The sequence below is a fragment of the Podospora bellae-mahoneyi genome, chromosome 5 (genome assembly GCF_035222275.1).
Source record: "Podospora bellae-mahoneyi strain CBS 112042 chromosome 5, whole genome shotgun sequence".
NCBI lineage: Eukaryota > Fungi > Ascomycota > Sordariomycetes > Sordariales > Podosporaceae > Podospora > Podospora bellae-mahoneyi.
The window spans coordinates 3,072,541-3,093,112 of NC_085884.1; the positions used below are offsets into that span (position 1 = coordinate 3,072,541).

The window sequence follows — 20,572 nt, forward strand, 5'->3', positions numbered from 1 at the left end:
GAAGTTTTGCTTTTTTCATTTTTATTCATGTTTTTTTCTTGTGTCCCTGTCCTGGCAACATTTACTCGCATATTCCAACCCACAATAATGCAAGGAGTTGATAATTAGATGACTGAGCACGTTCTTATGTTTCGCAACTTTACGGCATCATCAGTCCTTCAAAACAAGTTGTGTAGGTGGTGGTACAGTGTTCGGTACCGTGCCAAGAGATGATCTGCAGGAGTGGGCGGGATGGGCCGTAACGGGGTGGCTTGGCAGCCCACTTTTACAGCAACATTGCCAATGAGGCTGCAGGCTAACCATCTGCCTCCCCTGCACGACGGACACCACAAAAAGAAAGAGAAAGTGTGGGAGATATGATAGGTGATGAAGTAATCTATGGGAAATGAGGGACATGGTGAGCCTAGAAATACATCGTGGGCTCAAAGCTAGAGATTTGAGCAAAGGCAATCAAGCACAGGCAAAGGAGGCAAAGAAGGCAAAGAAATACAGGAGGCAAGGCACGGCCTGTCAAAGGCGCAAAGCCAACAGGGCAATAAAAGGCAACAGAAAGTACAATTATGGATGCCATTTCATCATGGCGCACCACAGCCATTTTCTGTTCAAGAAGCGACCCATTACCTCAGCTGCCTCTCAAGTTGCACCAGATATCGGCAGCTAATAGGACCACCATCTCCAGCATATAAGTCTAGGAGGTTTGGAAGGTACAGCAGTGCCATTGTGATGATCATGGCCATCTTCTCTGTATGCAAGCACCTTCCAACTTACCTGTAGCTCCTAGCTTTCCATCCAAGCCATAACTCGAGGTAATATAGCTCACAAGTTAATAAGCAAGTCAAGCCTGCCATATATTTACCTGATCCCAGATATTATCGAGTCCTATCCCGCTCAACGTAGTGATATTTGTCCCGGTGGCGACGTTGTTTTTTGTGCAAGCCCTAAATCTCACCCTTATCACTCCGGGAAAACTTGTTGAGGTCAGCTAACTTAATAAAGTAAGGGAAATCTAACTAGGAGCCGGATTGACTTAACTTGGCTCGTTGCCTGTACTGGGTATCAAGCTTCCATTGACTACCTATTGTTTACGCACCCGGTCTAACATAATCAATTATGAGAGCAGCGTTTAGAGGTGGCAGTATTTTATCCAAACATGCCTTTATGATCGTTTACTAGCCGGTGATTTATGTTAGGAGCAGCGTTTAGAGACGTCAGTGTTTTTGGCTAAGCCTTGACCTTTTGCCGCTTGCATCTGTGTATTTAATTTTGAAAGCAGCGTTTAGAGCCGTGAGCCCTTGATCCAAGCCCTTGTTTGGCAGCGTTCGCGGGCCTGGCACTTTTCATCCGAGTCCTTCTTTTGAAGCGTTTATGGGGCCTGGCATATATCATCCAAGCCCTTTTTTGCAGCCCGTGGGCCTAGCATATTTCATCTGAGCCTTCGTTAGCAGCGTTCGCAGGCCTGGCGTATTCCATCTGAACAAACAGCATTAATTTTCATGTTCAATAACTTAAGTCAAAACATATATCTAGATATGTTGGTATGTGTCTAACGGGGGCAAGTCTATTCATCCAGGATAAGATGTGTCATAGGCTGGGAGATATTGAAGCAATTTCAACCCTACGAGCTCCCCTCAGAGCAATTAGTGGGACAAATCAACCCTGAACCTGCCCATCCAGGTTCCTTCTCAAAAGTTAACAATCAAAACAAATTGCTCCCGGATCATAGCCACATACCTTTTTCAACCCTACTATCCCCGCCCTCAACTGTGGTCACTACAACCCGTATAACAACAATTTGTGAGATTTATTTTATTTCACGCATCCAAAACACCATTTTGAGCACTCAACGATCGAAAATGATGAATACAGGAGCAGGGGCTGTGGCGAAGGTGTGTGACTCTACCGACATGGTCGAAATTGTCGATGCCCCTCTCATCACTTCGGTGATGGAGAACGTTGGCGATATTGCCGACGGTAATAGTATGCTTCCCAATGCCCAGCCCGAGTCGACCGTGTCCCCAGACGAGAAAGCGGATGCCGCCAGTGACACCACTAACGACCTGCTCGCTGCGACTGTCGAAGGCAAACTTGGTATCAAATATTACACGTCCCCATGGCGCCTGTCGGAACGGCCGTGACACGTCTGACACTATCTTGCTGAGCAATCCAGAATAGTCTGTTTCCGCTTGCTTTTTGCGCCATACTTCTCCAATCAAGATCAGGCTGGGACCAAGATATGGATAGTAGTAGAACGTCTTTTTGGGCAGGTCGCAGAGCGTTAGCTCTGGATAGGACACTGGCGTTGGAGGCATATCATTTGTCCGTAGCTTGCGATACCATGGTGGTAAGATCGACACGTTGAATGTATTGGCTGTGATGAGGTTGAAACAGGATAGCCTTGATGCTCAAAAGCAGCAGAAGGACAAAGAGCTCATGGGGAGCGTGGTCTCGGGTCTTAAATCCCCGGGACCTTCGAAGCTTGGAACTTTGCTGGTACCGTGTGTAGATACCTAGCATGTGGGCTGGGATTTAACTGGCGTTGGTGGCGTGGTGAAAGGTTTATTCCACGGTAAGGCTAGATAAGAATAAATTCCTGCTCCTCCCGCTTTCCAAGCCACTCGCCATCCATGATCCCCTTGGTGTAGCATGGTCCAACTAGCCGCCACCGAGCTCCATCAGCTGAACCACCGGCCTCATACGAGGGGATTGCTCGCAAAACAAGAGGTACTGCCAAGCCAGGTATCACAACGACCACATCACCAGCAGCCATCTTCTCATCCCCAACACCCAAATAGCCTCTTGAAGTCCTGAAAAAAGCCATTGCGCTCGTTTGCATAAGAAAGTCTTGGAAGCCCTGCCGCTCCACAGAGATTTCTTCAGGTTCCCTCTCACTTGCCGAAGCTTGCGCCTGTTCCAGCAGCGGCCAGTGCGGCACATCCACATCACGCTTCAACGTGCCATAACCAGGCGCCATACCCCAAGACAAAGCCGAGTCAACAGCTTCCGACAGAGTTCCACCACCGACATATGCCTCTTCAACCACGTCTCCATCAGGCTGAGGGAACACGAACCGCGCCAACGACCTTATCCACGGCCCAAAGATTGGCTGCCAAAACTCAGTCTTGGAAGTGTAATCACCCCACTGCAATGGTCGCCTCATCGAAGGATAAATCCCAACAACCATATCAACCTTCACTTCCCACACCGACAGAGTTTGCGCCACCTTGTTGAGAGAAAACCGCGGCTTTTTGCCCGATGATTTCCCTCCCCCTGCGTCATACACCTCTCTTGTGCGATAAGGAACAGAGTACACAAACCGATAAAAGTTCGGCACCCAGCTCTTGAGCCCTTTATACTGCCCCGCTGAACAAAACAACAGCACATCCAGCTCCTTTGTCGTCTCGATGATCAAGGTCGCCACATCCATGTAGACATCCTCTGTTGGCAGCTCATAATCTACCCTCACAGAATTGAAGATATCGCCATCTTTCTCCCCATAAATATCCCTCGCTATGTTCATCATAGCATAAACCTTGTCCACGGGCCATCGAGCATCAAGACTATTAGTCTTGACCATCAAATCCAACAACGACAGCCCCCCCTTCCCATGTTGCCGGAGCAGGGTTAGTTCCTGCAGGTACGCAATATCAACATTTAGCGGACTCGGACTAGGGATTTTATTCAACCCCAACTCCAACATATGCGAATGAAACACCCCGTTCGCCACAGCCAAAGCTTCAAACCAAAGCGCGTGGCCACCCAGCCAGAACTCACGGGGTACATTCGGTGTGGAGGCTTCCTGATAAATCCAGGATCTTTTCCAGTAGCTCAACCGAGTCACAGCTTCGAGACAGGCACAGTCCATCTGGTTCACGATCTTTAACAGAGAAGTAGGCGAGATATCAGGCAGCTGGCTGTTCGCCCATGCAACGGCGACGCGCTGGTAGGTATCCATTGCGTGCCCTGTCGGGTAGGCAGGCCAGAGGTTCTCCGGTAAGGGGGCGTCGAGGGTAAGCTTGTGTTCCTTGACGGGACCTAACCATATGATGATTCGGGAGGCGGAGGCGTAGATCTGGGACATGATCTTTAGCTGGGCGGTCTTTTCTTGTTTGGCGGTTTCTTCGTCGGCTTGGTTGATGCAGATTGCGTCGATCCAAATGTAGCCTACGTTGGCTGCCCGGCGGGAGGTTGCTCCGTTATGAGATGGGACTAGGTCAGGACGGGCCTGGCAGAGGAAGGCGTAGAGGTTTGACTGGTGGATGGGGAAGGTTTCGGGAGTGGAGTCAGGGGAGGCGATATTGAGTGTTTGAGGGGGGTGAAGCCTTTCTTTTTCGTCACCCCAGGTGTAGGAGAGGGCGGTGTAGGGAGGCGGGGGACCGGAAAGATCGTGGTGGGTGAGTGTTGCTGCGATTGACCCGTCTGGAGCAGGGTGGTCTGGCTGAAGTTTTTCCGAGCCTGGCAACTCTAGACGGAGGAGGCGGATGTGGCCCTGTTCAAGAGGGGCATGCTTGTATGTGAATTCCATCATCTTGTTTCTCTTTTGGCAGGTTGTGAGGAATAAGTACAACGCGGTCAAGTTGAGCTGAGGTATTAACGGTCGTCCTGAAGCCAGTGAGGCTCAGCGGGCTCAGGTTGAATGCTCAGCTGAAGGAGGAGTCCTTGGCATCGACTATCATCAGCTGACATGCCAGGTGATATCAATCTTGCCTCAGAATTGTATCGTCCTCAAGCCAAACATTTCCGATGAACGCCTGACGGCCCCATCTCATCATACTCCTGACTCGATATGCACATATCCTTGAAGGTCGACAACGACGCGAGCACTGAACCTCCCACCCACGTCAGGTATTTCATCCCAGGCGAGGCTACAACTTTGACCGACATATATGACGGGGCCATTTCCACGATCTCCTTCTGCAGCCTATTTGCGAATCCAGAAAACATCATGTTCCCACCAGCCAGGACAATACTACCAAACAGTTCCTTTTGAATGCTGGAGTCGCATTTCATGATGGCATCACACACCAAAGCATGTATTCCCCCGCTTTCAAGGCCTAGTACCGATGGCCGAAACATAGCTTCAGGGCCTCGAAAACGCTCGTTGGTCAGGTTGATTACCTGCCCATCAGGAAGCTCGTGCGAGGTTTCATGAAGCTGAAACGTAGGATCTGACTCCCTTTCCACCCACAATCGTGACTCATTCTCAAAGTCAAACGCAGTGTAACAACGCAAATGTTTGATGTTCTCGACAACCTCGTGCTCACCCGCGGTGGGGACGATGTTGTGGCCGCTTTCTCTCAGGAGCTTGATCATGTAATCGGTAATGTGACGTCCACCGAGGTCAAGTCTGCTTATCGCATCTCAGACTGGGACTCCAAGCCCTTCATGGCCACCATGTACTAGTGGAACTGCGTGGGTCACGCTATCCCCAGATTCAACCACGAGCCCCGTAGTCCTTCCCATGCCGTAGAGTGCCAGCGATGGGTTGAGTGCCACATGGAAGGCAGGAACGTTGAATGTTTCAAAGATGATTTGTGTCATTTTTTCCCTGGAAGAACAGTCAGTTTTTCCGTCAGGTTAACTCGGTCAGATAGTGGCAGCTTACTTGCTGGTATCAGAAGTGAAAAGAGCATGTTCCATCAAAATGGGGTGCTCGTGGAGCTCAACGCGCAGTTCGTGGTAGAGTGCATGATGCCATATTGCTTCAACGTCCTGCCAGTCTGTGATGACGCCTTGTTCTATCGGGTAGCAAAGTTCGAGGATCCCTCTTTTCGACTGAGCTTCGTCACCAACATAGTTTTCCTTGCCGCAAACATCAGCGGAGGTCCTGTAAAGATGGATGGTCAGCCGGAACACCCTGACAGTCCGGGGCGCAGACGCACTTATGGTCCTTTGGTCTCCCGACAACAGACGCTGGTACAGATGTCAACAGTTCTTCTTTTTCAGTATTGGACCGTTTGAGATACCTACGGAATACGGCGGTTGGGTAGTCATCACCAGCGAAGCCAGCCTTTATCATCAAAGATCTATACGTTGCACATCATAATCAGTCAGTCTTTCCCGCCACGTCAAAGGCCTTGCCATGAGGATCACTCACCCAGTATCAATCACAATGGCCGCGGCTGTGTCCTCCATATCGATGTAAAAGAAGGATGGAAACGCCTGATGACAATGCTTAACTTGGTTGTCGCTGTAGTTGCTGAGTGGAAATGTTGAGAGGATTGCCACTAAACCAACAAGCACATTCCGGGAGGGGTAAGCACCTTCGGCCCATCTTGTTGGCCGAAGGGATGGTCTTAATGCTCCACAATATGCTGAGATGTTGGGACCTTGTGCGGGGCTGTGCCACCATGTAATGAAAAAGGTTATGCAGGCTCAACGATACTTCGATACAACAATTACAGCGGAAACAAAACATCAATCATCCCTCAATCCAGCTTTCATGCAACCTCTGCCCATCAATAGTCACGATGCACCTCCCACTCGCCTCGACCCCCGGCGTTCCCACCGTTATCCGCCCACCTACCCCTCAGTCTGCCACGACGAGTCTTGCCTCCATCGCCATCATCAAAACCCCACCGATCAGCCTCCACGTTTATCTCCCTCTCCTCCCTTTCCCAAACCGTCTCACGATAGCCATCACCTAGCTTACCTGACCGCGAACGAGATCGAGAACGCCTTGTCTCCTTCTTAAAATGACTCCTAGATCTGTACCGGCCCCCCTCTCTAGCTCCGAACCAGTCGTGAACTCTCTCCTGTGCACGCTGCTTGTCATTATGTTGCTCTTTGACCTCCTTCTCTTTGTCAGAGTGATGCTGAAGATACGACGAGGTCGATGACACCGGGCTTCTCGGCGGCAGGGTAGAAAGCGAAATCGTATGAGATGTCGTTCCCGTGGGAGAAGCGGGTGGAGATGACGAGTGATAACCCCATAAAGCAGGTTCCATAAACGGGTTCTGGTACAATTCCCTCCCCGTGCTCGGGTTGTCATTCTCAGGAGATGGATGTCGCAACTGAAACCGTCGTTCGAGTCGTTGCAGCTGTTTATTCTCCGGATTGCTGATCTCCTCCGTGCTGTTCCCGCTCGAGGTCAAGCTGGCATTTGTCGATGTTGGCGATGTAATCACTGGAACTGGAGCAGAAGCAGTGGGACTCGAGACTGGGGTGACAAAAGAAACACGCTGCTGCTGCTGCTGCTGTTGCGCCTTTCTCTCCTTTCTTCTCTCTCGACGCTCCATCTTCTCTTTCTCCTGCTGGTGGTACTGGTCAATGTATAATTGCTCTCGGGCCCAGTCGGCGTCACGGCGTTGTTGCTCTCTTAGGAACTCCTCCTGAGCCCTACGGACCCGGTCTTCCTCGCGCTCCTTGTTTTTGAGAAAGAGACGGTGGGCGGTTCCAGTGATGAAGGAATCCTCCAGGGCTTTGGCCAGCCCTCTTTCTTCCTGGGTTTGCCAGTAGTGAGCCCACTGTTGCTGGTTTGCCGCTCGGCGCTGCTCCTCGGCTTGCTGTCGGCGCAGTTCTCGAGCGCGGGTGAGATACCCGTAATCGGGGTATTCCACAGCTGATGGGCTTCGACGGGATGTTTGGGCTCCTGCAGGAGGGTCATTCAGGACAGGGCTTGGAGACTTTGGCGGAAGGGGACGGTGAATCCCATGGTGACAATACCCCAGGCTATGGGCACGGTGGTCACCGGAGCTTGACGGGTCTGCCCCGTCCGGAGAATAGTTGTGAAGCATGGCGTTTCTGTGAGGTACTGAAAAATGATACACTTTGATGCTGACTGATGGAAGTAATCGAACAGTGAAGGTTTAGGCTGCTGAGTAGATGTTGGCAAAGGTTCATGGGCTCCCTGGACTTATGAAGGATGGATCTGCGAGGAAGCAGCCCGCGGATACGACAATGGACAAGGCCAAAGCTTGTCTGGCATTTCGTGGTCTGTGTTGAATTCCTACGGGGAAGCATTCCGGCGTACAGGACTTTTTGGTCTATACAAAGGAAGATGCATGGCCCTGAAACATTGACTGTGCGACTGACAAAAAGTGCCTATTGTTATACAAAACAGACACAAAGGACGGCTGAACCTAAACAACAAGGTACTCATACAATATCTCTCGGATCAACAGCAAGACATGTGTCGATCTCGTATCAAAAACCCCTACACTCCAAAATCACATTTCATACGAAAAGAAGGAGGTCCTTTTCAGAATCTCAAGTGGCCTTTGGAGAGTGATCTAAATTCTATCAGTTGCTTTGTTCACCGATAGGCAGCCAAGTACTTACCTTGCCTGCTCTTCTTTCGTCGCTTATCCGCGGCAGTGGCTCAAGTTTTGAAGCCTTGTTGTCTCTGAAATATGAGCGCACCATTGGCATGCATTCCGGGTCCACATCCCAAGCACCCTGGGCCTCTTCTCGAAGATTGTGGAAGAAAGTAAAATCCAGCGAGTTAGGCAAAAACCCAGCTTTGAGATCAGGGATAAACTGGTCCCAGCCTATACGTTGCCGTTTGGCATCATCCCACCCTCGCACGCTACAGGTTTCCAAGACAATGGTTCTGAGTGATTGCTTGTGTCGAAGGAGGAAGTCGAGCATTGTTTCGTAGCCAAACCCCATATTTGTAAGGTGAACAGTGTGAAGTCTTTCCCAATGATGATCATAGGGAATGAGATCATTAAGCCACGCAAATTCATACTTAACACCCAGTGTCAAAGATTGCAAATTCGGCATTGTTTTAATGATGTCGTGGACGAACTTGATGCGAGAGCTCTTGACTACCGAATATTTGCGCGGATCATCTACCCACGGCCGTTCATTGCCGAGCAAGATGCCAAAGTGAGTGAGTACCGAGAGCTGCGTGCTCAGAGAATTTTGTAAGGGGTAGATCGGGGGAAATGGCCAAGGCGGGAGCGCAGACGGCATATCGGAACGCTCAAAATCTTCATCTGTCGCTAGGAGGCTGAGGAAGCCCACCTGAATAGAGATGAGACGTGTGAGTGACCCGCCAGTTGCCTGAACTGCTTCTAAGATGGCTCGCAAATGTCGAGCTGTTCCCTCCACATGTGACACGCCTGTCATATCCAGGTTGAGGCATTGGTATGCCGGTATCCTCAGTATGGGCTCCGTGGCGTTGGGCTCCGTGTTCCGGTGCCTGTTACTGTCTGGATAATGGCCCGCAACGATGATCTCCCGGAGATTGGGGAATTTGGGGACCACCTCTCGGAGAAAGTCAAAGTCTTCACCCATTGCCAAAATTTGAACCTGATCGCGATGTATGCTGTCGACAACATCTCTCATTGCCGCGATCCAGGCTTCATCGACCGGCGGATGGTGGATGTCGGCGAGATGAAAGATATCTGGAAGCTCATCATCGTATGTATCATATGGAATATCGTCGTCGTAAGACTGGTATCTCCTCATGATTCGAGTGTTGTATGTCAGCGACTGAACATGCTCGGCGCGATAATCGTTGACGATGCTTCGTAAGACGTCAAAGTCCTCATGGTGCATGCAAAACTTGATGTGTCGAAAGGCGTGTCGATCCGCCGCTGCTTTCAGGACGCGGCATGATGCACGAATCGAGGACAGCGTGTCGTGAGAATCCAAGTTGCCGCATATATTGTCTAGGATCTCTAACGGGAGCCCGATAATAAGTGGCATTGTTGCTGTGCTAAAATAAGAGGTGTGGCCAGGGAAAAGAGTGTCAAACAAACACCGAGAAAATTGGTTGCCTAGGTTGAGCTCCGTTTGGCTTCAACCCCGCACGCCGCTGCCTGGTTGGCCCTGCCTGACACAAATTGGAAAACACTACACACCACCATGCAAACGCTTGCAACTGATCATGACAGCTCTGACGGCGACTCAGTTTCCCAAGTGGGCGCCAGGGCAGCCAAAGCAAAGAGACGACACCAAACCAAAGATAGCCAACCTTGGGTGAGTTTCCAATTTCCACACAGGTATCTCAGATCTCTAATAATGAATCACCTAGCCACACTTTCGACTCCCTCCATCATTTGTCCGTCCAGAATTCCACGAGTCCGAGAATTCGGACTCTGAAGACGACTTGCCGAAACGCCATCGGATAGTACATCGAGGGCCTCCAGCCGAAACCAAAGAGAACCATGACACAACGCCGTCAAGCTCGATACTACGCCATCAGCTGGAAGCGCAAAGTCATCCCCTCGTCAAACCACATTCCTGCCCGCACTGCGTTGCAATAGCCGTTGATTTGCGCAGGCAACTAGCCCGCGTCACGTTCCGTGGGGATGCTTGGGCCCGAGAAGGGTGGACGACCGCCAATAGAAAGTTTCCCTTGACTGTCGACCAAGCAAGAGCCGCCAGCCACAAAGGATGCGCGTTCTACAGATACCTCCTCGCTGATGACGACCCCGCTTATGCGATACGAAACGATGTATGGGGTTCCTCTCCTGGCAGGATTCCTTTCGAGATAGTGATGCAAAATGGCCGATGCAGACTCTACCCTGGACGACGGAAAGGAGAGTTTCGAGAGTTCTCCCTGTACACCATCCCAGGACAAAAGGCTTTGCACCCTTTTCTTGGGTATCAACTCCCACCGAACCTTGTTCCCAACTCCCAACTCAGCTTCACCCGTGTTCGAGGCTGGCTAAACGAATGCCTCCGGAACCACAAACTATGCAACGCATTCCAGCGAGCTTACATGCCCAAAAGGCTCATCGAAGTGACCACTACCGCAGCTTCGGGGAGTCTTTGCGCTCGATTGGTCACAAACCCCACGCCAGGTCGTTATGCCGCGCTGAGCTACTGCTGGGGCGGTGACCAAAAGTCCAAGACCATCAGAAGTGTTTTGGGTACCTACGAGAAGGAAATCCTAATGGGTATCCTACCCCAAACGCTTCAGGATGCGTTGACAGTAACACACGGTATCGGCCTCCGCTACCTCTGGGTAGACGCCATGGCAATCGTTCAAGACGACGATGAGGACAGAGACGAGCAGATATCCCAGATGCACCGCATCTACCTCGGCGCCTCCTTCACCATCGTCGCAGCAAAGGCAGTGACCAGCCTTGACGGTTTTCTCGCCCCAAGAGCAAAGTACCAGCCCTCCATCATCTCCGCCCGGCTGGATGACAACGTCTTTGGGGAGATCCTTGCCTTTCCAAAGCACGATGTCCTCAGTGACTATAACCTCTTTACTCGCGGTTGGACATTTCAGGAGACGCAGCTCTCGACAAGGATACTGGCGTATGGCTTGCATGAATTGGTGTACTCGTGTTTAGAGGCCAGGCATCGGGATGGTGGATACGAGCATGTGTTCGATCCGCCACCGGCTTCAATCTACCTGCGCGACACGAGCGACGATCCCGCAGCACAAATGGTGGAGAATCTCGACCCGGGAAATCAAAAGCTGGGGCGGGATGAACACCCGTTTGGTTGGGAGACAATCGTCTTCAAGTATAGCCAGCGGTTTCTCACTGATGGGTTGGATAAGCTCCCTGCTGTCTCGGCTATTGCGGAGGAGTACTCCCTCACCAAGCCAGTCACGGAATATTACGCCGGGCTATGGAAGGAAGACTTTCTGCATCAGTGTCTTTGGCAAGTAAGCTTCAATACCGCAATGAGGCCGAAGGGGGTGTATAGAGCCCCGTCTTGGTCGTGGGCTTCGGTTGATGGCGCGGTGCATGGATTTACCAAGGAGCGCCTCAATCTGAAGTTTTCTTGTTCGCTGCTTCATGTTGAGACGACGCTGGTGTCGACGAGGAATCGTTTTGGGAGGGTGGGTAACGGTTTTATGCGGCTTCGTGGCAGGATGCGCAAGGTTTTGTGGTCGAGCAGTGGGATTCGGGCCGGGCATGCTGGACGCGCAGCGGAGGATGTTGCTAGCAGATGGCCGGATGAACCGTACGGGTTTGATGACCGCCTGTCGTTGACGGTGGATTTTGTTGGTGAGTGGCCGAAGGATTCGGAGGTGGAATTTTGGTGTCTTGAAATTTGCACCTTCTTCCGGGATGGGTTTGAACGTGGTCAGGGACTGTTGCTTGACAAGGTTGATGGGGGAGAGCATCCCGATCTCTCGGACGAAATCTTTCGCCGTGTGGGCCAGGCATACTTTGGCGCGGATGTTGCCGAGCCGTACTGGTTTGATGATGGTGTTTCGGAGTGGAAGGAGATTGTCGTTGTGTGAGCCTTTTCGAAACCATGCCACATCCAGAGTTTAGAAAGACAATTGCTGGCCAAGTACCTTCATCAAATCCAAGCATCAGTGGTTTAGTGGTAAAATCCATCGTTGCCATCGATGGGCCCCGTGTTCGATTCACGGCTGATGCATCTGATATCTTGATCCTTGGATCTACAAAACCTTTTGTCAACCACTGTTAATCTGTTCTTTTTGCTGCCCAGCATCCTTAGAAGTAATGCGCTTAGTTAGACTTTGCCATGGAGAAGAAAATGCCCATTCTTTTTACGGCTTTGAACGAGGGAGGGGGTTAAAAATATGCAAGCTTGACAATGGAAAAAAGAGACTCGGATACCGGGAGTCGAACCCGGGGCTGTTGAGAGAGCAGACACTTCTGAGAAGTGAGAGTCAACGATGTTACCGCTACACCATACCCGATTGAATCGTGTGTGGTCCCGATTGATAGCAGTGGGTTTGGAGGTAAACTTCAAGTTCCAAAGGTGATTGATGTCGGGCAGCCATCGCGTTGCAATGAAAGGGGCGATCACCTCCCTTAGGTACTTTGAACAACGTAGCCCTTTCCCATTTCTTTTCCAGTCTAAAGCCTGAGGAAAGGTCCTCCCTGATGACATGACGCCACCCCCCTACGTCGCTGCCCAAGAGCCAGGCTGTTATCGTCTGACGGAGTGTTGGCTTCCAGTCGTGGGAAAGCACCACATTGAGAGACGGCGACACCGAACTATTCTAGCTTGCACTCTGCGCCAAAGTGCATTTCCTCCTACAACCGTCAACGCCAGGTCGACACTCCTCTCCAATAGTCTCTCGGTATCACTTCTCTGTATACGTTATCCAGGATATCTGTCTCTCCAACTCTTCTCCCATCTCAGTCATCAGCTCCACCATGAAGCTCGCTACGGTCGGTCTCCTCTCGTTCGCGGTATGTGAGGCATGATATCCCTGAGTTTCGTCAACCTCCCAACACCTGTATTCTAGCAGAGCATCGTCCTCGGCAGTCCATCCCCCTCCTCAACTCCAGTCCGTCGCGATGTTGACCTCCAATGGACGGTCCAAGCAGTTCCCAACGGCCCATTTATCCACGTGAACGGTACCATTGAGCAGGTTTACGACCACGTTCTCAAGATCAACCCGTCCTTCGACAAGGAATTCGTGCCTGGGCATCTCCCGGACGAAGACCCCTGGTCCCCCCCACTTCAAGCACCCTTCTAGGATGAGGTCAACTTTGAGGGCAAGAGGACTGAGTGTGGTGAACCACTGAGATACGCACCGAGGCGACATATCAGGACTGGAATCGAGTATCTTCGGAGACTTCCGTTCGAGGTGCCCGAGCTTGCACCTGGTACCTGTGGTCGTGTCAGCTGTGCGTGGGACTCGGCCATCAAATGGTGCAATAATGTGGGTGTTTTTTATGCCTGGGGTCTTGGTCGTGAGCTGATGAGGTTATACAGATCCAGCGTGTACAGCGTCTCAAGTCTATGAAGACCCTGGCTGACGGTGCGGAACACCTTGCCCAGATGTGCGTCAGGCCCGGGCTCAACACACTGGTAAAGGACGCATCGGCATTGGACAGGGTATCGGGACAGGTGTGGCATGAAGGTGGCTGGAGTATTATTGTGGGCCTGGAGAACTGTTGATTCGCTGGGCGTAGCTGAATGGCAAGCATCGTCTCGTAGTATACCTTAATTGATATGGAGTAGACCTTGAAAGACGGGGTTCACTCGTCTTGCTACTCTTGACAGCCCATTGAAGGTTAGCATACCCCTCGATCATTTTGGCACCCCTCGTGCTTATATCTCTAAACGCTTGTTGGTATTATTTTCAACGCCTTTAGATTACCTACGCAGTGGCGTTTGATAGGTCTTACATCCTCTGCGATCTCATCTATGGAGGCCCTTTCATCACCTGTCTTTCAGGGCTCCCCAGAAGACGGTTGTGACGACTCATTTCCTCAAATGACCCAATCATATGCTTTCCTCTGATAAAAAGCCCGTCCGTCTTGTCCAACGGTGAGTGAGCCGTGGTCAAACGACCGGCGGTGCACTTGCAGTGCCAAGGCTGGCTGGTGTAATGACGTCATGCAGTGCTTTGATCGATCTGCCGCCGCAAGCCACATGGCATCACACGTTGATTTGACGGGCATTAATGAAACACGAGCGGGAAAAAGAGCAATGACGACACAGATGGGCGGATTTTTGTGACCAAGACCAAGGAAATTCTGGCAGAGGGTGTCGGGCTGGACGAGAGAGGGGACGGACACAAAATGGGCGTTGGGTGTGTGTTCCAAACCTTTTTGTACTTTTGTTTTTTCCACACTTGCATATCTTTTTGTTTGTTAGGGATCATCAAAAGGGATAGCTAAGACTGCGGCTTTCTGGGCGCGCGCGAGATTTTTGTTGTGAATATCACCCACCATACGTCAAGACATTACACTTCGACAAGGGCAACCACAGGATAGGACGTCATGTCATCGGGGCTTCCGAAATTCTACCAACGGGGCCGCGACCGGCGTCGCGAGTCCCGCGCTTTGGATGAGGCTATTTCTAATGGTACTGCTGGCACGACGGCTGCGGGGAGTACGAATGTCAAGGGAAGCAAGTCGTCGCGGTTGATACAGTTTGTCAAGAGGTGGATTTTGGTCTCGTGGAAGGATTTGCTTGCGATGGCTGTTTTTGGGGGTGCTGCTTTGGGGGTGAGTTTTCTTTTTTGTTTTTGGTACTGACTTGCCTGGTCATGATGCTGATGTTTGTTGTGATGGTAGATCTACCAAGCTCCCTATGCCTCCACCCGCAATTTCCCCATCACCTTCAACCAGTCTGGCGATATCGTCTACCCCGAACTCGCCTACCCTCACCGCGGGTGGATCATCAGCCCGCAACTTTCGGGCGTCATCGCGGTTGTGATCCCGCTTGGGGTTATTTTCCTGGCGCAAATCAGGATCAAGTCATTCTGGGACTTGAACAATGCTGTTTTGGGGCTGTTGTATTCGATGATCTTGTCGAGTTTCTTCCAGGTTGTTATCAAGAATTTGATTGGGGGGTTCAGGCCGTATTTTTTGGATATTTGCCAGCCGGATATCTCCCTTGCGTCGAGTAATAATGCGACGGGTTTGAATGGTGTTGGGTTTCAGCAGATCATGTACACGATCGAAATCTGCACCAACCCGGACAAGGCGGCGATCAAGACGGCTATAACGAGCTTCCCTTCTGGCCATGCCACAAGTGCGTGGGCGGGGTATGGGTTTTTGTTTTTGTGGATGAACGCGAAGCTGAAGGTTTGGGGTAACTACCAAACGAGCTTTTACTGGTTGGTCTTGTTGACTGCGCCGGTGTTGGGGGCGACATTGCTGGCGAGTTGTTTGACGGTTGATCAGGCACATCATTGGTATGATATTTTGGCGGGGAGTATCATTGGGATCGGGACGAGTATTGCCTGTTATCGGTTGGTGTACGCGGCGGTTTGGGATTGGAGGTGGAATCATGTGCCGTTGAAGAGGGCGGCGCCGTTTGGGTATGAGATGGAGGGTGATCGGTTGTTGCCTACGTATCATAAGGCTACCTGGACGAAGAAGCTGGGTTGGGGGAGGAGGAAGGGCGCGAGGGTGGGGAGGGGGAGTGTGAGGGGGTCGGTGGAGAAGAAGGGGTTGGCCAGTGGAAGGAGCAGTGAGACGTATGCGAGGAATGGGAGCGCGGTGAGTCCTCACTCGAGAGTGGCGCCACCGGTGAATGGGTATGGGAATGGTGTTGCTCATCCTGATCCGGCGGTGGCGAGGGGAATAGGAAGCGTTGGGCGGTATGATGGGAGGGGTGATCAGATGGTTTGAGTTGGGCTGAGTTTTTGTTTGGTCTACGAATCTGATGGTGTCTTTTTTGTCTGTTGATATTTGGCTTTTGGGAACCGAGCAAGCAAGCGAGCAGCTACTAGTGTTTTTCTTTTGTTGAAGCGAGTGTAGTTTTATTATTCTAGGATATGTAAGTTTAATAAGATTGATACCCGATGCATGTACACATGATGTCCACTTGCGATCTGGTGTCCGGATGTGGTATTTTGTCGCGTGACGGTGAGACGGAGACAGGGACGCACACCGAAGATAGACGTGGTAAGATACATCATACCCCAGAAGGTGGCTCGGTCCGGCCCATGGTAGCACAGGACATAACACGGCGAAAGGGGTCATGGAATGCGGCACTCAAGCTTCTGGAAGGCTACATAAAACCCAAGCTATCGGTCAAGCTGTGTCGATCAAGTTGTATTGCAGCGTTGCCCCAATATGTGCTCACTTGCATGTGCCTGATTCGAACGGCGTGGTTCGGTGTCCAACACTGCAAAGTGTAACCTGGGGAGACTGAAAATGTGCATGCTAATGGATAGGACCGCCTTGTCAACCGAATCATACATTGCCTTGCGGAGCTGGTCAGCCAAGTGGCAGGTCGTCTATCACCCATGTCTTGCACCTTCTGCAAAAGTTGGATAGCGGCTTGGCTGAGGATGAGCTATCGACCTGTCATCCAGGAGTGCCAGGGTCACCAGGGTGCACCTGCTATCAAGGTGAGGTGGTACCGTATCAGCAGGATCAAGGTTAAGCTTGCTTGGTGGTCCAAGTCCAGGGCAAGAACATGGAAGCATGTGCAAAGGCCCTGTTGCAGTCGATAAGCAGATAAGTATCCACTGCGCTTGGCTTCTGTCCCAAAGCTCGCCGGAAGACTTCTAGAAAAGGCCGGTCCTCTTGGCAGCTCACCACTCGGGAACACTACACTACATCTGAGCATCCCAGACTCGGTGTCGATATCTCATGTCAAAACAGCCGAGTGTCAGCACATGCCGAGTGGAAGGATTTCTTTACAAAAATACTGAGGTGACCAGAACTGATCAGGAAGGATCCCATGTGATGGCATTGCATGGGGGAAAGGAAATTGGATGGCGACATCCCGCGTTTGTGGCGCCAAGGCTGTTTGCGGGGAAGCTTGTCTGTCCCCGATTGGCGGCTTGGCATCTCACACAGTTGCCTTAGCGTGGACGGGAGTTCAGATGTGCAAGGAAAGACGTCGGTGGCTGGCTGGGCAATCCCAGGGTTGCCAATGACCGATGCTTTCCGGTGAACGCATCCAGGGAAAATCCAAGTGGAAGTGTCGCATTTCCATGACCAACAGATTCAGTATTAAGCCGCAGCTGCATACATCAGAGACATGGAAGCCCAAGACAGAAAGACAGGGTGACGGCGGCTCAACAGGCAAGAACTTCACTCTGCGCTAAACCGATTCGAGCGACCGAGCAGCAGCAGGCTGCCGACAGTCCAATGTGGAGATTTCTGAACCCTAGGCTACATACATTTTCCCGAAAAACCACACGACATCGCAGCCGGCCATTTCCCCGTTCCTTGCAGACAGATATCAACAGCTCGCTATGGGAAGCTTGCCCGAAAGAAAGTTTCTCCATGGTGGAGAGTCCAGCGCCCGCCGACCCATTGATCCGCCGTTCATGGCCCTGGTCATAGTCGCGGCAAAACGTGCGCCCGACAGTCACAACGCACACTCTGTCAACACGGCTGAAAGCCATCAGGAATAACCCACGCAGACGAGTCTAAAAACTACTAATAGACACATAGATAAGACCGGTCTCTAGTACGGTTCTCGGCACTGCTGGGCTTCGCTGGACATGCTCGAAAGAGATGGTTCTCCGTCCACTTGGCAGTCATGGCATGCTCAACTGACGATATCTGCCCTTCTGCTCACCGACAGCTCGTTCATCACGCTCGCCCTTCCTCCTCCTTCAAGAGTACCTCGCGAGCCAACATGGATGCAAGGTCGTCAGCATGTCGGTGGCGTGCCCCACCGCCGAGAGGATGGCCTCGTCCGGTAAGAGGCCGCTAACAAGGCTCGGCGCGTCTCGGCGGGCTCGGCGCCGCCTCAACACGGCTTCTCAGTGGGCGGGCACGTTGAAATGGATCCGAACCGACAGGGGATCAACAGTTGGCATGCCGTTTTACCCATAAGCCAAGACGAGAAACGAATATCTTATCTTGGACAACGCTGTTCTGCCCGTCCATCACCTTCCTTTCCCGTTGACCCCCCAGGGCAAACCCAATGCCTGTTAAACGTCGCAATCCCTTGGCAGATGCGGGCCTGGACATGGCTACAATCGCACCTTCCAAAAGCAAGCCCATGATTGCTGACGTTCTGGGCTGCTCCCGTAGTGTAGAGTGGCATTCATGAGTGCCACCGCCTCCAAGGTAACGCCGGGTGGTGGTGGTCGTTGATCGGACCATGGTATACCATATCAGGAGGTGGGGCGACCTCTTAGTACATATCCTGCCTGCAACCCCCGAACCAGAACCTTGGGATCTTTTGTTCTTGCGCGTTGAGGTTCTGCCACTACTCCATAACCACCTCCGTCCCCCCCCCGCCCCCACCTTCACCAGCACCCTCCTCTCACATAGCACAACTCCAGACTACATCAACAGCCATGTCGGAGAAGCATGAGCACGAGACGTCCAAGGACGTCTCGGCTGAGGGCATCCAGCAGTCCTCTTCTTACCCGAGCCAGAATGAGGAGCCCATGTTCGAAAGAGATCCCAACCGCAAGTGGTGGCACGGCATCAAGGAACCTGGCCATGCGCTCCAAATCGTGACGGCCGCCATCTTGGCTATCGCCATTGGCATGGCTGTCACCTCCACGGTTGGCAGCAAAAACATTCCCCAGGCGGCTACTGTTATTGTCGGTATCCCAGGTGTGCTCTGGTTGCGTGCTCTCAGAGCTGTTGGTAAGATGCTCATATTCCGAAATGTCTCCGTCGCATGCTAACAGTGTGTTCCTAGTGCTTCCCTTGATTATCTGCGCCATGATTCTCGCTGTTCAAAAGTTGAGGGAAATGTCCACGGGCGGTGGTGCTGTGGTTGCAAAGTGGTCCGTGTCATACTACGTGCTCACGACCCTGCTCGCCATTGTGCACTCAACTATTGCAGTGGCCGTCGGTTGGATCCGTCTCATGCAGGTTATGGATGACGAATCTCTGGAGGTTACCGATCAGGATGACCAGGACATGATCAAGGAGAGAACTGAGACCAAGATTCACGACGTTGTCAAGCAGATGTTTGAGTCCTTCATCCCTCAAAATGTTGTCAAGTCGCTCGCCGAAGACGGTCTCCTCGCCATCCTCGTCACCTCCGTCATCGTTGGATACCTTCTGAAGCCCAACTCGCCGCTCCTCAAGGTCATCAAGGAGATTGAGGAGCTCATTACCATCATCATCACCTGGTTGATCAAGGCTGCGCCTATTGGTGTTTTCTTCCTCATCCTGCCCAACCTCTTCAGACTCGACATTGCCAGTATCGCCCAGAACTTGGGTGTCTTGATTGGCTCTTCGCTTGTCGGCATGTTCTTCCACCTGTTTGTAGTGTTGCCGCTCCTCTTCTTCATCGTCCTCCGCCGCAACCCTTACAGCTACTGGATGAAGCAGTCGCCTGCCTGGATTACTGCCTGGGGTACTGCTTCCAGTGCCGCTACGCTCCCGGTCACCATGAAGTGTGCCAAGCGCACTGGTATCCCCGATGGTCTTGCCAAGTTCACCCTGCCCCTGGGTTGCTTGATCAACATGGATGGGTAAGTTTTTATGACACACTTGGCAAATTTTTCCCCCGACGCCTGCTAACTCGTGTCATCAGTACTGCTATTTACTTCCCGGCTGTCGTTGTCTTCCTTGCCGCCACTCAGGGCCACGAGCTTACCGGTGCCGACTATGTCATCATCGTCCTGCTCTCCACCCTTGCCTCGATCGGAACCACGCCCATTCCTAGCTCGTCTCTCGTCTTGACCGTCATGATTGCCACCAGTGTCAACGTCGAGATCACCGGCATGTACGCCGTCGTTGTCGCCATCGATTGGTTCATTGACCGCTTCAGAACCGCCGTCAACGTGAGCGGTGATCTGTTCGCTGCTCCCATTATCCAAAAGCTCGCCAAGGTGGAGGACGATGGTGTTGTTTCGGAGGAAGAGGGTGTTGTCGTTACCGACAACAACGACCGCGTGTAGAGTGCCGGTCGATTGTATGTGTTACGAATTGTCAGACGAAGCGTTGGAGTAATAAGTAGCTTTTTTTTTTTTTTTTTTTTTTGGGGGCGTGTTTGGTTATAGTTGATGATACCATGGTGCCACGGCACCGCTTGATTTACCATACAACTCGTACTTCTCTTTATGCACCCGATTATTCTTGCTACCTTGACATTTTCACGAGTCCGCCAGCCGGATTACCACCGACACAAACATTGTCTCTTTTTGATTCCGAAGCCGCCAATAAAGGCAATTATCGCTCTGTTACACAGCGCATATTACTTCCGATATCTGCATGCCGTTCGCCGGGCAGACAAATCGGGACGCCGAACCGGACTTGAAACTGATTGTCTCCGGTAATCCCGT

At 51.8% G+C, this 20,572-nt stretch overlaps 8 protein-coding genes and 2 non-coding genes across 10 annotated transcripts; 6 read left to right on the forward strand and 4 right to left on the reverse strand.

The window, feature by feature from the left end:
* Positions 1 to 2,572: 2,572 nt before the first annotated feature.
* On the reverse strand, positions 2,573 to 4,525 carry QC761_507650 (uncharacterized protein; the record flags this gene model as incomplete). The annotated part of the gene is made up of 1 exon (XM_062879977.1): positions 2,573 to 4,525. The coding sequence occupies one exon, from the start codon at positions 4,523 to 4,525 to the stop codon at positions 2,573 to 2,575; it is 1,953 nt and encodes a 650-aa protein (XP_062731292.1).
* An 833-nt stretch (positions 4,526 to 5,358) lies between these two features.
* Positions 5,359 to 6,257, reverse strand: QC761_507660 (uncharacterized protein; the record flags this gene model as incomplete). The annotated part of the gene is made up of 5 exons (XM_062879978.1): positions 6,095 to 6,257; positions 5,968 to 6,023; positions 5,880 to 5,910; positions 5,603 to 5,824; positions 5,359 to 5,545 (listed from the first exon to the last, which is right to left on the reverse strand). Exons 1-5 carry the CDS (start codon positions 6,130 to 6,132, stop codon positions 5,359 to 5,361), a joined length of 534 nt encoding a protein of 177 aa, XP_062731293.1. The 5' UTR covers positions 6,133 to 6,257.
* Positions 6,258 to 6,455: 198 nt separating this feature from the next.
* Positions 6,456 to 7,733, reverse strand: QC761_507670 (uncharacterized protein; the record flags this gene model as incomplete). Its single annotated transcript, XM_062879979.1, has 1 exon — positions 6,456 to 7,733. One exon carries the CDS (start codon positions 7,731 to 7,733, stop codon positions 6,456 to 6,458), a length of 1,278 nt encoding a protein of 425 aa, XP_062731294.1.
* Positions 7,734 to 7,918: 185 nt separating this feature from the next.
* On the reverse strand, positions 7,919 to 9,727 carry QC761_507680 (uncharacterized protein). Its single transcript, XM_062879980.1, has 2 exons — positions 8,278 to 9,727; positions 7,919 to 8,228 (listed from the first exon to the last, which is right to left on the reverse strand). The coding sequence occupies exons 1-2, from the start codon at positions 9,649 to 9,651 to the stop codon at positions 8,166 to 8,168; spliced, it is 1,437 nt and encodes a 478-aa protein (XP_062731295.1). The 5' UTR covers positions 9,652 to 9,727; the 3' UTR covers positions 7,919 to 8,165.
* Positions 9,422 to 12,231, forward strand: QC761_507690 (uncharacterized protein). Its single transcript, XM_062879981.1, has 2 exons — positions 9,422 to 9,924; positions 9,980 to 12,231. Exons 1-2 carry the CDS (start codon positions 9,811 to 9,813, stop codon positions 12,152 to 12,154), a joined length of 2,289 nt encoding a protein of 762 aa, XP_062731296.1. The 5' UTR covers positions 9,422 to 9,810; the 3' UTR covers positions 12,155 to 12,231.
* QC761_0083310 lies at positions 12,227 to 12,297 on the forward strand. The gene has a single exon. It is a non-coding gene; the product is annotated as a tRNA-Gly (tRNA).
* Positions 12,298 to 12,491: 194 nt separating this feature from the next.
* On the forward strand, positions 12,492 to 12,583 carry QC761_0083320. The gene has a single exon. It is a non-coding gene; the product is annotated as a tRNA-Glu (tRNA).
* Positions 12,584 to 12,658: 75 nt separating this feature from the next.
* On the forward strand, positions 12,659 to 13,743 carry QC761_507695 (uncharacterized protein). The gene is made up of 3 exons (XM_062879982.1): positions 12,659 to 13,082; positions 13,139 to 13,558; positions 13,612 to 13,743. The coding sequence occupies exons 1-2, from the start codon at positions 13,047 to 13,049 to the stop codon at positions 13,370 to 13,372; spliced, it is 270 nt and encodes an 89-aa protein (XP_062731297.1). The 5' UTR covers positions 12,659 to 13,046; the 3' UTR covers positions 13,373 to 13,558; positions 13,612 to 13,743.
* A 564-nt stretch (positions 13,744 to 14,307) lies between these two features.
* Positions 14,308 to 16,217, forward strand: QC761_507700 (uncharacterized protein). Its single transcript, XM_062879983.1, has 2 exons — positions 14,308 to 14,852; positions 14,922 to 16,217. Exons 1-2 carry the CDS (start codon positions 14,625 to 14,627, stop codon positions 15,981 to 15,983), a joined length of 1,290 nt encoding a protein of 429 aa, XP_062731298.1. The 5' UTR covers positions 14,308 to 14,624; the 3' UTR covers positions 15,984 to 16,217.
* A 1,069-nt stretch (positions 16,218 to 17,286) lies between these two features.
* QC761_507710 (uncharacterized protein) lies at positions 17,287 to 20,514 on the forward strand. Its single transcript, XM_062879984.1, has 3 exons — positions 17,287 to 18,920; positions 18,976 to 19,759; positions 19,822 to 20,514. The coding sequence occupies exons 1-3, from the start codon at positions 18,623 to 18,625 to the stop codon at positions 20,186 to 20,188; spliced, it is 1,449 nt and encodes a 482-aa protein (XP_062731299.1). The 5' UTR covers positions 17,287 to 18,622; the 3' UTR covers positions 20,189 to 20,514.
* The last annotated feature ends 58 nt before the right edge of the window (positions 20,515 to 20,572 follow it).